This window comes from Diceros bicornis, chromosome 5 (assembly GCF_020826845.1).
Source record: "Diceros bicornis minor isolate mBicDic1 chromosome 5, mDicBic1.mat.cur, whole genome shotgun sequence".
NCBI classification, from domain to species: domain Eukaryota; kingdom Metazoa; phylum Chordata; class Mammalia; order Perissodactyla; family Rhinocerotidae; genus Diceros; species Diceros bicornis.
The window spans coordinates 80,620,120-80,633,911 of NC_080744.1; the positions used below are offsets into that span (position 1 = coordinate 80,620,120).

Consider the following 13,792-nt stretch of genomic DNA (forward strand, 5'->3'; position numbering starts at 1 on the left):
CAGCATTCTTTCTTACTTCACTTAGAGCCCTAGCTTTTGAAGTCAGCTCCAACCCTTTACGGAACGAGGCTTTGCAAGCATGTATCGTCAATACATCAACGAACTAAGGTCCTTCCCCTTCCCATGCAGTCCCCGGGGGAAGCTTCAGGCCTCTTCCCAAGGCCTCCCCCAAAAAGGAGACAGGAGCTGCCTGCTGTCTGCCTGCTATCAGAGTCCTGTGGAGTTAACTCTTTCTCTGAGGCCCTTCCCACTCTCCCGGGAGGTGGAATAAAGCTGCTGCCTCTGGGCACCACGGCCTCCACCAGCCCGGAGGCTTTCAGCGCCCTCCTCTGCTTCCTGTGTGCGGGACCAAGACTGGGCATCTCGGGCAAGCAGAGGCACACGGCCACCGGTGAGCAGTGTAAATGTGGGCCAGACAAAACGCCCCTCTAGAACTCTCTGCGTTCACCTGGAAAGGAAGCAGCGACCTTGTTCCCAAGAGCTTGCATAAGCGCAGGCAGAACTTCCCTTTCTCATTTTAGCTGAAAATTTGCCTTCAAAACCACAAACTACAATCAGGGAGCCCGTGCAGGAGGAGGACTAGGGTGGCAGCCGGGGCACCGAGGCCCGTTCTCCCTCTGGGAGCCTGCGCGGGGAGGGAGCCCACCTGGAACAGATGATCTCATCTGATGACTGCACGCTGGGCAGTTCCCCCAGGTGGTTGTCTGAGAGGTTCAGCTTGCGGAGGTTGATGAGTCCCCAGGGGATGACAGAGGGGAGGGAAGCCAGGCAGTTGGCAGAAAGGTCCAGTTCCGTGATCTGGCAGGAGATGTCTATGAGCCAGTCTAGATCCACCCAGGGCAACTTGAGGTGGGACCATTTCACACGAAGAGGCTGGCGGTTGGAGAAAGGGAAGAACACACACAGGTGGTGAGCACAGGGCTGGTGTAGACTTGGAATAAAACAATGACTCATTCAAGGGTGAGCGTGTCTGCTCACTCAGCTGGAGTCCTGAGATGCTGGGGCCATGTCCGTCCTGTGGCCGGCACTGAGAAGGTACCTGTTCCCATCTGCACCTGCATCTCACAGGTCATCTCTGCATGGCTCCAGCTACTCCCTCTCCAATCTCTAGAGGGAGCACGTGGGCTTAGCGTCGCCTCTCACAGAGCAGATCACAGCCAGGCAAGAAGCGCAGCAGGAATGGCCCCTGATCTGTACAGAGGAGGCCATCCAAGCTTGGAGGAGCCTCCCCCAACTGGAGAAGAAGGCTGAGACCCAAACCTGGGTCTTCTGACCTCCTTCAGGGCTCACTTCCCTGTGATTAGAGCTGCTCCCGCCTGCACCACGCGAGGCTCCCCATTGGGTGATTTGTGGACAGGCTGCCTCCAGAGTGAGAGACTGAATATACAAATAGACCATGGCCAGGCCATATACAGAATCAGAACTTTGACCCACAACCTGCAGCAACCTGCCCAGGAAACCAACCCCCTTATCTGTAATAAATAGCCCAGGAAGCCAGCCTGCTGTAAGCCAGCCTTGCAGGAGGGCAGATGGCTATCTCTAGTAACAATCCAGGAAGCTAGACAATAACTTCTGTAACCATCGGCCTCAAATGGCCAGCACTTGGTTAATTACTGACAGTACCCTAGGCTTTGTCCCCACTTCCAATCAGAGGAAGCCAAATATGCACCCCAGCCAACCAAGTGTGATACCCCACTTCTAGTGAGCTGCCTTCAGCTTCCCCATCAACAGCCTCCATCAGGGCACACCCGAAGGCTTCCCTTTTTCCCACTATGAAGCTTCCCCACTCCTCTGCCTGTCTTTGTGTCTGCCAAAGTGAGGTGATGGTGACCGACTCCCTTGCTACAGCAAGCTCTGAATAAATCTCCTTTGCTTTTCTCATTTGGTTGGCCTTTGTTTATTTCCACAGGAGGGAGTTAGAAAGGCCAGCGGTTTGGTTTGCCGGGGTGGGGTGGTAAAGAGGCCTGGTTATACATACACGAGTAGGCTTTTCTCTTTCTTCTTGATTATCAAAGAATTTGGGGCTCAATTAGGTTTCTGGGAGGAAGAGACTGGCTTTTTGGCTTGTTTCTCCAAATCAATTGGAAATCCGTATCAGAAAATCAGAGGAACAGAAATTAGTGCTTCGGAAATGCGAAAATGTTGCAGACAACCAGGCAGACACCGGGAAAGACACCAATCGTGGGATGTTTGCTTTCAAAATTGGCAGCAGCAGACAGACTTCCTTATCTGGCCACTAGATGGCGATGTGTGTCCTGTCTTTATCTCTTCCTTGGCTAAGTAGTCAGGATTGGAAAGGCTGGGTCTACTATACCCTCTTAAACTTTGATCATTGAACCAAGGGGATGAGGGACTCTCTCTGTCTTTGTCTGTTTGTCTGTCTCTCCATTCACCTGGATGAAGAGGGACGGACAATGGCATACTGGATTTTGGGTCAAGAGAATGAAGGTCAGTTGATTTATTTTTTTTAGACAAATCACTCTACTACTGTGGGTCTGTTTTTATTGTCCTTAATGTTTCCCTCCACAATTTTTTGTTTTGAAAAATTTCAAAACTGCAGAAAAGTTGGACTAGGACACAATGAATACCCATTCATATACCCCTCACCTAGATTCACCAATTGGTAATATGTTGCCGCATTCTCTTTCTCTCCACACACACTTCATTTTTTTGCTGAATCCTTTGCAAGCAGTCATGGCACTTCACCCCTAAATACTTCAGCATATATCTCTGAAGAACAAGAATATTTTCCCACACGACAACCATATACTTATGATTTTCAAGAAATGAAGTCGATACAGTATCATCAAATCCACAGTCCATGTTCAAATATTCCAAATTATCCAAGAAATGTCTTTTATAACTATTCTGTGTCCTGATCCAGGATCCCATCAAGAATCACACATGGCATTTAATTGACATGTCCCTTTACTTTTCCTGAATCTAGAAGAGTCCTCATGCCTTTTTATGTCTTTTTCAACTTTGGCATTGCAATTGTTCAAGTCATTGCAGGTGTCTTGTAGAATATCCCATAATCTGAATTTACTCAATTGTTTCCTAATGTTTAGATTCAAGTTAAGCATTTTTGGCAAAAATCTCAGACAATGTTGAGTCTTACCAATGGAACCCCACCAGAGGGTACCTGATGTCAGGTTATTCCACGAATGGTGATGCCAAGTCTGATCCCTTGGTGAAGGTGGTGTCTGTCAGATCCCTCCTTTGTTAAGGTATATTTTACTCTTTGTGATTAATAAGCAATCTGTGGGGTGATATTCTGAGACTAGTGAATATCTTGTGTTCCTACATCATTTCACCCAATGGTTTTAGCATCTGTTGTTGATCCTGGCCTGACTCAATAGTACATTGGTGGTTGCAAAGTGGTGATTTTTCTAAAACTACCATTCCTTCTACACTTGTTCCCTGGCATTCTTCTGTACAGAAGGGTGTCCTCCATATGCCCCTTTTAAGTATCACTACGGACTCATGGATTCTTTTTTTATTCTAAGTATTATAATTGATTATTATCATTATTTCTTTTGATGCTTAAGTAGTCCCCAATATGGCAGTGGGATTCCCATCAAGGGGGCTCCTGTGCTCCTCTGACATATCCCTGTCACTTTGGGGCACTTCCTTACTTCCTGGCAAATCAAGATGTTCCAGTCTCCTCTGGTACTTTCTGAGTCCCAGCCCTGGAATCAGCCCTGATTCCCTTTAGCAGAAAATGGTATTTACAAACCAAAATCTGGGTGTTAGGTGTGCTCATTCCTACTGGGGAGTCACTGCTTCTCAGCCCATTGATCCAACACAGCTCTATAGTTAACATGAGAGCCTTCTGATGCCTCCAATTCAAATCCAGCCACATAGGCTTCTTCCTAATCTTTCCGTAATTCATAATTGTATCACTCTTCACCTTGTTATTGTTGGTTTTTATCTGTTAAGTGTTTTGGACCAGATGATATCTAGGTCACTTCTGGACTCAGGATTCTTTCTGGCTTGTGGTGCTGAGGACAGTGGCCTCCCTTGGGGTCAGCATGACAGCCAATTCAGGAACAGGCTGAGAGGAAGGTCGTCGTGCCAGTCTTTGCAATGCTAAGTCAAAAAAGGCCCTCCAAGGGCCTGGCTGCCTCCACTTTCTAGGTTCTCGGAGACACACCTGGGTCCTGGGCCGAGGGCCAGACAGCTGGACACAAAGCCAAGGTGTCCAGATTGTAGTCTGACTCTCTCCACTCACCCTGTGTGGCCATTTTGGTCATTCAACATCAAATGGACGGGACACGAACTGAAATGGCAGCCAAATGCAAGATGAAAAGGAGGCTAGTTTTGGTTTTCAAAACAACAAATCTTAGGTGTCTATTCAAAGTTTTATAAATAAAACTCTGTAGGACAATCAAAAATAAATAAAACAACAGAAATGAATCAGATTGTTACCATGCCATGAACCAATTATGGTACAAATGAACTAGACATCCTTGGGGGATCAGCTTAGATGTTGCTGTCCTGACAACGGCATCACCCCCCTGAATCTCCCCCATGTCCTCTGAGCCCAGAGCTGCAGCCTAGAACTCCATAAGGAGTGGGGGCTCGACCCCAGGAGACCCGAGCCTTGTGACTGCTTAACTGACTCCACGTAGGGCCTTGGCAAGTCTCAGTGGAGGTGGGGACTTTCTCAGGCTCTGTCCGGCTCAACTCCCCTTATATGCACTTGCCCACTGATTTCGTGCTGCACTAACTCAGCCCAAGGGTCACCTCCTCTGCCCCAGTAGGCGGTGTGGCCGTCCAGAACCTGGACTGTGTGTGCCTCCAGCGCAGGGCCTTGTCTGACCATCTCTGAAGTGCAGCAGCATGCCTAGCATGCAAGAGACACTACATAAATGTTTGTGCACTAAAAGAGAATAGCCACTGAGACCTGTATTCCAACCATCACACCTCTAACCAGATCGATCATCCTAAAACATCCAGATCTGCTCAAAACCCTTCAGCCTTCCCCCACCCCCACCCTGTCTTCAGCAGAACATCTGAACCTCTTCCCTGGGCAGCCTCACACTTCCACGATCTGCCCCAACCAACTTTCCAACTTTATGTCTCACTGTCTCCTCCCTGACTTCTGCCTGCCCTCTGCATTCCTGCTGGCAGATGGCTTGTGGGGTTAATAATTGGTTCTAGGTAGAAGAAATTGGGGGCTGGGCACACTCCCTGAGCAGAGCATTCAAGGCCAAGGGGAGATTGCCGATTGAAGCATAGAAACCGCCTGTTCATAAATGAATCACAGGGCTCCGAAAGTGGACCCAATGCTGAAATTCATAGGAAGGCTGTGGGGGCCGAGTCAGTAATTGACTGGCCAATGTGCCAAAGGACTACCGGGGTGCTCTGGGGCTGCAGATGCTCCCCCTGGAATGTGGGTTGTTACGGTGATGGGAGGATTCTGTGGGAAACACAAGGTTGTGGGCTTGGAGCTAAGAGAGTTTTTGCAAAGGCTTACTTCTGAGAGCTGGCCTCCTTAATGGTGGGTATCATGCAGTCACTTAAGGATCCAAGATTCTGTGGGCCAGGCTGGCCTCTGTCTTCACACTCTGTCCTGCCACGGTGATGAAGGGGAAAGAAACCCCCTCCTACCTCTGCACCCTGCTCCATTTTCTCTCCCCTGGAATTCATGGCCCTCTTCTCTCCTGTCTAAGTCCTACTACTCCTGTAAGCCTAAACTGGGGTCCATGTTATCACCCCCAGTTACATAACAGGGATGCCATCTTGCTTAACTTGCCTTCGTACATTCGGCAACGTTTACTTGAGTACCGCCGTGTGAAGCCATTCTGTCAGCACTGGGGCGGATTAAAGATGCGGATGCTGCAGATGGAACCAACGCTCAGAGAGTTTATGGTTCAGAGGGAAGATCTGTGTGTGTGTGTGTGTGTGTGTGTGTGTGTGTGTGTGTGTGTGTTGAACGTGCATCTGGTCACCCTAACTCATGGGTTTCTTGATCTTCATGGACTATGAGCATGTGATGTTGACTACAAAGCTAAGAAAGAACACCTGCAGGAAACCTCGTGTGCTTCTTTTGAGGGCATTCTTCTACCAGAAGAAAATCATCGGTAAGAAGTGAGTGGCTGTGTGTGCCTATGAATTCCCAGGACACGAGGAAGAAGAGTAAGCAGATGCTGCCAGTTCCTAAAATGGAGCTCTTTCTAGGTCTTATATCCACCAGAGTTTCTGCAGGGTTGAAATTTGTTAAACTCAAGCCCGAAGAGAAAGCAGAAGTCTGAAAACCATGATGACACACTCAGAATGTAGACACGCTTGTAAAAAGACTTCTGGGCTGGATGGAGGTTTAAAAAACATGTAAGATTTCTACCTGGTCTTGGGTTAGTTTGAAAACTTTCACTTACAAAAGTTCTTTTCCTTTTGGTGCACAAACATCACAGGGTGCACAAGTGTTTACAAAGCAGCAGAGAGGAAGGAGCAGGAACACACGGTTAAGAAGATGGCAGGACACTTGACAGCGAACCCTAGCCAGGCAAGCCCTGAAGCTCTCATTACTAATTTGTGTTTAGTCCAGGCAGGATCACAATAAACGAGGTTCTGAGGGAGAGAAGCCAGCAATTGTATAATTAAATCCATGCACACTGGACTGCAAAATCAAAGACAGCTGGATACGGAGACCTCACCAATTCAACAGTGCTGTGGTTAAGGCATACCCACTCTGGAGCAAACAGATGGAGAATGTGCTCGTGTTTGACCTCAAGCATGAGCCCTTTAAATTTGGGGCCAAAGAGAAGAAAGTACTGCTCTCCCAGGAGGCATGGTGTGATGACTTAGGAAACTTGTTTTCCGAGGCAGTGGTAGTGCCTAGGACTGGTTCAAGCAGGACTAGATGTATTTAAGGGCATTTGGCTCATAACGGAGAGTGATGTTTGGGGGAGCTTCTGTGTAAGAAAGGTCTCCTTGGCCTGTGCTGGAGGCTGCGGTCCAGGAGGGCAATTATCTGCCTCTACACAATGCTTCTTGAAACCACTGGACATAAAATATCACGGTGAATGAGCCACAGGCCACAATGACATCTCTTATGCTTTTATGTCAGTGGAACCCTTAATGGTTGAAGAAAAATAATTGTTAAATGAAGGGCTGGAGTCTACAGTGCTTTTAGCCTAGCACTTGAGAGCTGTCGGCTGGCAACCAGGTTTAGAACAGACACAGAGAAGGATTCTCTGCTCAAATGATGGGCCGTATACCTCTGCAATTTTGTTAGGTAGAGAACAGCCTCATCAGAGCAGAGTCCCAGTGGTACCTAGGTCTCTACGAGCCCACAAAGCAGAATTTGCCCCTCTGCTCCCTGTGCTCCCAACTTGTTGTTCCTATCAGTTGGTCAGCGCTTGACCTGTGACCTATGGTTAATCATGTAAGAATCTTCCCCCCCCCCCACCGAGACCATAAATCCCTTGAAGGGACAGATGAAGCTCGATGACAGCAGGGCATGACACAAAAAAGCAGTCAATAAAATCAGTCTACTCAATCAAGACACACATGTGAAAATGGGGGGAAATACATAGAATATTATAAAATATATTCATGAATCCTTGGCCCACAAAAAACCCAAGCCTTTCCTTTTGTGGTTAAGCAAAGATTCCTGGGATGATGGCAGAGGGTGCCTCGTCCTTCTTGAACCAGCCAGGAAGACAAGAGCCACCTTCTGCTGTATGAAGGAGCGGTCAGAGCAACCAGACGGTCAAGATGTAAAACCAGAGGGTCTCATCTCAACAGAGCTGACTCACTACAAGGCCTGAAGAAGAAGCCAAAAGAAACCCTAAAAATGAAGATGCTCAGAGCAGCAGAGCCAGTCGCAGAATCTGAAGATGCACCCCAGGTCACCTGAGTGATGTCAATGACCGTAGAAGGGAAGAAATATGGCTGCAGAAGGGGGTCTGTGGATGGAGGCCAACAAGTTGGGGGTAAATTCCAAGCCTGCAAATGTTCCCCGGGAACCCAGACCATCAGAGAAAGCCCTAGATGACAGGGATTCAGCTGGACAGAAGATCAGCACACAGGAGACAGCAGCTCTGTCCCAGCCTCCTCGTGCACACGCGGGCTACGACAAACAAGAACTGACAGTGCCCGCTGTCCTCGCCCCCGGGAGAAACCCTCCATGCGAGGCTTCCAAACACGTACTGTGCAAGTCCCTGCACTCTGGTGGGGACACGCTCTCAAGGAGAGAGGAGGCATTTAAAATGCAAGGAGGAGGAGACTGGACCCTGACTGGCCGGCTGCCCGTGTATGTGAGGTGGCCACGGCAGGTGGACCCAGGCCAAGGGAAATAGAGCAATGGCTGCAAGAATGGTGTTATGGGCTGAATTGTGTCCCCTCCACAAAAGATATTTTGAAGTCCTAACCCCCAGTACCTCAGAATGTGAGCTTAATTGGAGATAGGGTCTTCGAAGAGTATAGTCAAGTTAAAAATGAGGTCATCAGGGTGGACCCTCATCTAATATGACTGGTGTCCTTATGAAAAGGGGAGATTTGGACACAGACAGACAAATGCAGAGGGAAGACAATGTGAAGACACAGGGAGAAGACGACATCGGACTGGAGTGATGGGTCTACAAGCCAAAGAATGCCAAGGATTACCAGCCACCACCAGAAGAGGCAAGGAATGATCTTCCACTAGAGGTGTGAGAGGGAGCGCGGCCCTGCCGACACCTCGATGTTGGACTTCCAGCCTCCGGAACTTGAGACAATAAATTTCTATTATTTTAAGCCAACCAATTTTTGGTAATTTGTTATGGCAGCACTGATACAGATGGTAACAAGTCAAGTGAAGACAGAAGAAGTCAAGACCTGAGAAACCGGAACATTCCATTGAGAGAGGCCCACAGATTACAAAAAGAAAAGAAAGAAACAGAGACTCTTGAAAGCCAAAAGGATGCCTATTGAGATAAGTAGATTAGAAATATAATAAAAAGGTGAGGAAAAGGACAGTAAAGTTAGTCCCTAAATTAGGGAAAGCCTGTGAGGACGCTGTGGTGTAGAAGGAGAATTTCAAAAAGGATCCAAGAATACCAACGGAAGTAAGGGAAGAGGGAGATAAGACAAAAGCGTGTCTGCTAAAAATATTGCAAATATCAGAATTAGCAGTGGTTAGCTGCGGATATAATTTAAAACAAACAAACAAAAAAGGAGCTATTACCATAGAAATCAGAGCAGTGAGAAATATAAGTACAAAAATAACTTACAAGACAAATGTATGATGGCATTTTAAACAGTAGCATGGAACAATGTGTTACTCTCAAGGGCACACTCAAGACCAGACTCCACAGGGGAACCTTCTGGAAGTTGAGCTGTGACTGCATGCTAACACCTTCTTGGTGACTCTTTGCAATGCAAGCACAGCACTTTCATGCCCACTTATTCAACGGACTCGCACAGCAACCCTGTAAGGTCGGGCACAATATGCACACAAAGAGCCTCAGAGAGGTGACCTGCTCAAAGGCAGCAGAACCAGGATAGCAATTCAGGTGCCTGACGCTCTGTCTGGTCCCTTCCTACGGTTCCACCATGTTCACATGGCTCTGGAAAAGCCGACACAATTTCAAAGGCGTTAGGAGAGAGAACCATAGTGATAAAGACACTTAGGCAACCACAACCCCAAATACAACCACGCTAAATCTTTATGTTCCAACCCAGGATCAAATACGTAAAAGAAAAACTAATGAAAATTCAGGAAAAGTAGAGCAGAATATGCTAGATCAAATATGCAAAAAATGAATAGAGGAATCATAAAGCTACACCCCACAACAACAATGGGAGATCACCAAATAGTAGGAGCAGAATTTGAAGAATTCTGTCTTGAACTTGCACCTAAATTGATTTAGTTCTGAGCATGAAGGAAAAGTAAATAGGAAAAAGTAAAAGGAGAAAACAGAGGAAAAAAAGGCAAGTCTCTATATACCTTAGCCCTAGACGGAGGCAAAGTATAGGTGGAAATCAATGAGGAAAGCAGAATTAAAGAGTGTCCAATTATTTAGACATTAAAAATTCCCTTTTAAGTAATGCTTGGGTAGGGGAGAAAAACCAATTCAGGGGAGAAAAACCAATTCACAACTGCAGAATATATTTTTAAAACAACAAAAGCATCACAAGTAATGAAAGAAAATGCACAGCTCTGATGATAGTCACAAAAAATAAAAAGTGAAACATAATAAAAGGGCCGTGTCCCACTTAGAATGGAAAGCTAAAGAAAGTAGGAAAATGAGAACAATCAGACTAAGAATAGAAAAACCGAAATTAAGTAAAAACAAAGAAGTTGATAAATAAACCCAATTCAAGCATCTTTGAAAAAATAATAAAGTTGATAATCAACTGACTAAATTAAAAATAAAAGAAAATGTACCAGATTACTATCTGGGAATGGAAACGACAATCTAACAACCAATGCGAAAACAGTGTTTAAATTACGGGAGATGTTGTCCCTAGCCAGAGCTAACAAATGAAATAACAACGTTGAGATGAAAGATCTCCTTACAAAAATAAAAATTCTCAAAGCGACACAAGAGAAAAAACAAAATAATGTATATGAGAGAAACAAATAAGGGAAGTAGAGAATCACTCACTCCCAAAAGGCTCCTCATTCAATACAATTCTTTTCAATCAAATCTTTCAAAGAACAAATAGTCCCTATGTTATATAAATGGTTTCTTAATGGAGGACTCACTTCATTTTACGAGTCAAAACCAGTTACTTTGCAAGGGTCATTAAAATTTTAGGCCAATTACGTACACACATGGATGCAAAAACTGTAACAAAATCTTCTCTAACAGAAATCAACAGCTGAACTCAAAGGTTTAAGTTCTGAGGCCAAGTAGGACCTAAATTAAGAAAACAGCCTGGTGGGAACTTAGGGAAAGTCGTCAGCACATCCTGTCAAAGGAAAGTGGCCCTCTTTTAATCATCTGAATGCCAAAAAGTGTTTAATTACATTTATCACTTTTTCTTCACTAAAATTCTTTAAAATAGGTAATGAGGGTTTTTTTTTTTTTAAAAAAGAAAACATTGTGCTTTTTTTTCCCTGTAGTATTTCAGTCATTTCTTTTAAAAATAGGAAGCTTACAAGAAATCTCCCGTCACTAGTTCCAACTTAAGAATTTTGCCAATAGGTATTTGAAAAAGAGAGAAAAAAGAAAGAAATAAAAGGTCTGCAGTTAACTAAGCTACTTAACTTATTATTGAGAGAACCTCAGTTTCCTCAACATTTAAATAAAGACAAAAATTTCTACCTTACAGGACTGTATAGGAAATTAAAGTAGAATGTTCGGCAAAGTACTTTGTTAGCTATGAAGTCCTATGTAAATGGAAGGGAGGTTACTTCATATATAAAATTTCAACCATCCATGCATCCATTCATCCATCCATCCATGCAACTATCCATCCATGCATCCATTCACCCATCCATCCATGCAACTATCCATCCATGCATCCATTCATCCATCCATCCAGGCAACTATCCATCTATGCATCCATTCATCCATCCATCCATGCAACTATCCATCCATGCATCCATTCATCCATCCATCCAGGCAACTATTCATCCATCCATCCATGGAACCATCCATTCATCCTATTCCAGGCCCTACACTGAGGGGAAAACACAGAGTGAGCAAAATTGGCCAAGTTCCCTGCTTTCGGGAAGCTTCCAGTCAAATGGGGGAATTGACATTAAACAAGAATGTCACCCAAACAGACAACCCTGAACTTTGTTAAGTGCTATGAATAAAATGGACAGGAAGCTCTGAGAGATACAAGGGCGGATGTGACCAGGCCTGTGGGTTAAGGAAGGCCTTCCTGAGGATGTTGTGTGGGGCTAAGATTGGGAGAGTGTCCTAGGATCAAGGAGCAGTGGCGTGCTGAGAGCTGAAGAGACAGGCACTCTTTTTCCTGGCTATCTGGTGTCCACCTGCAGGTATAGCATGGAAGGTATAGTGTCCCCTGCTGCTGGACATTCTGGTTTCTTTCTCCTAGTTTCTCCTTATTATACAGAGCAGTGCTTTGACCATGTCTGTAGCAACTGCTTTTTTTTCTTTTGAATTATGTTCTAGAGGTATCTTTCAGAAAGGAAATACCAAATTCAGAACGGTTCACTGGGAGAAAAGAGTTTTATAGATCTTATCACATGATGCCAATTACTTTCCACACATATGGAACCAATTTACAATGCCAGCAGCAAGGCACTGATGTGCCCATTTCTCTACGACCCTGCCAAGCGTCTTACTCAGCATTTATCTTTATTTTTGCTAGTTTAATAGGTATGTGACAGTACTCTCAAGTTGTTTTAATTTGAATTTCTATAATTGCCAATAAGGTTGTATGTTTCCATGCTATGATTTACTGTCTGTGTTTTCTTATTTGTAAATTAACTGTTCATTTCTCTTAACTTCTTACCCAATGGAACTTGTGAGCCATGTGATGGCAAGGGCTGTGGTTCTGGCTTGGTCACTGCTCAGTCCCAAGCATCTAGTAGGTGATCTATAAACAGTGGCTGAATTAAATGCAATTATCAACTGACATATATTTGTATCAATGACCTATTTTGGATTTAAGTTTCTGTCAGTTCTTTTTTCAAATATCTTCTATTGCTTTTCTTTTTAAAATTATATTTTACTAAAAATAATTTTGCTCTAATATATTAATATATTCACCTTATTTCTGACTATATATCTTAAAAATTTTGAAATGTAATCACCTCCCTTTTATAACTGGGATAAATGTGCTTTTAAAAATATATTCTGAAGAGTTTCCAATGTGTAACTCTTACCTGTCTGGAATTTATTTGCATCATTATGAATGTTATTCTGTAGGCTGATATCCAATAGTTCCAAAGATATTTAATAATGTTTCTTCTTCTTTCTTAAACTTTTCTTACTGTGTTTTCTAGTTAGTTACATAAGTTCAAATAATACTTTTATTATTTCTGCATCTCTATTTCATTAATAATTTTCTCCATTTTTAACTAAATACAAATGGTTTATATAATTGCTGCTTTGTATTATGTCTTAAGATCTAGTAGGACAGTCTGCCATGTACATCTACTTGAAAGGCTATACAGCATACCTGCTCACTTATTCTACCCTGTGACCTTCGTTATCTGTTCTCAAGTTCTAGGAGGCACTAACCATGTGGATAGTGTCACAGTGGTGATTCTATTCTATAGGGAAAGCATACGAACACGGCATGAGGGCAAGGAAAGATTCAGTATTTGGAAACTAGAGAAAACAGACACATGTAGAACAATTGGCTAAATTTCTCACCAGGGCAAGAAAAGCAGAATTGATGGAAAGAGGCCCAGAATAGCCCAGAGTTTGATTTCATGACTTTCAGAGGGCAGGTGAAGGGCTTTCTCTTCCTCTCACACAAGCAAGTGGTGAAAAGGCCGGGCCATGGGCAGGCAGAGTCTACTACCAGCACCGCCTCTTACCCGCCGAGGCCCTGCTGCTCCAGAGAATGCCAGTTCCCACATCTGCTACATGGCACAGCACCGCCAGCTGTGAGGAGGGTGTTAGGAACCAAGAAGGTGGCAATATGTGTATGTGGAAATGCTCTGGAAAGCATAAAACTCTTGAATAAAACCCCTTGCACCAAACATTAGGCCTAACCTAGGACAAGGATGTTCCCCAGAGGCCTTCGTTTCCCTCGGGGAAGGCTGCCTGCCCACAGAACGTGAGGACCTCTCAGGAGCATGCAGCTCCTCACTCAGCCGGCTCAGTCAGGGGCTCACGAAGGCCCCAGCAAGGGCCAAGAGGCCATACTTGCTGTA

General features: G+C 44.8%; 1 protein-coding gene across 2 annotated transcripts in view; it reads right to left on the reverse strand.

Annotated features, from left to right (window-relative positions):
- LRRK1 (leucine rich repeat kinase 1) overlaps positions 1-13,792 on the reverse strand; it is a 128,653-nt gene that overhangs the window by 45,850 nt on the left and 69,011 nt on the right. For both annotated transcript variants that reach the window (XM_058542310.1, XM_058542311.1), the window contains exon 7: positions 647-873. In XM_058542310.1, the coding sequence (XP_058398293.1) occupies positions 647-873 (227 nt within the window). The remainder of the gene's footprint in view (positions 1-646; positions 874-13,792) is intronic.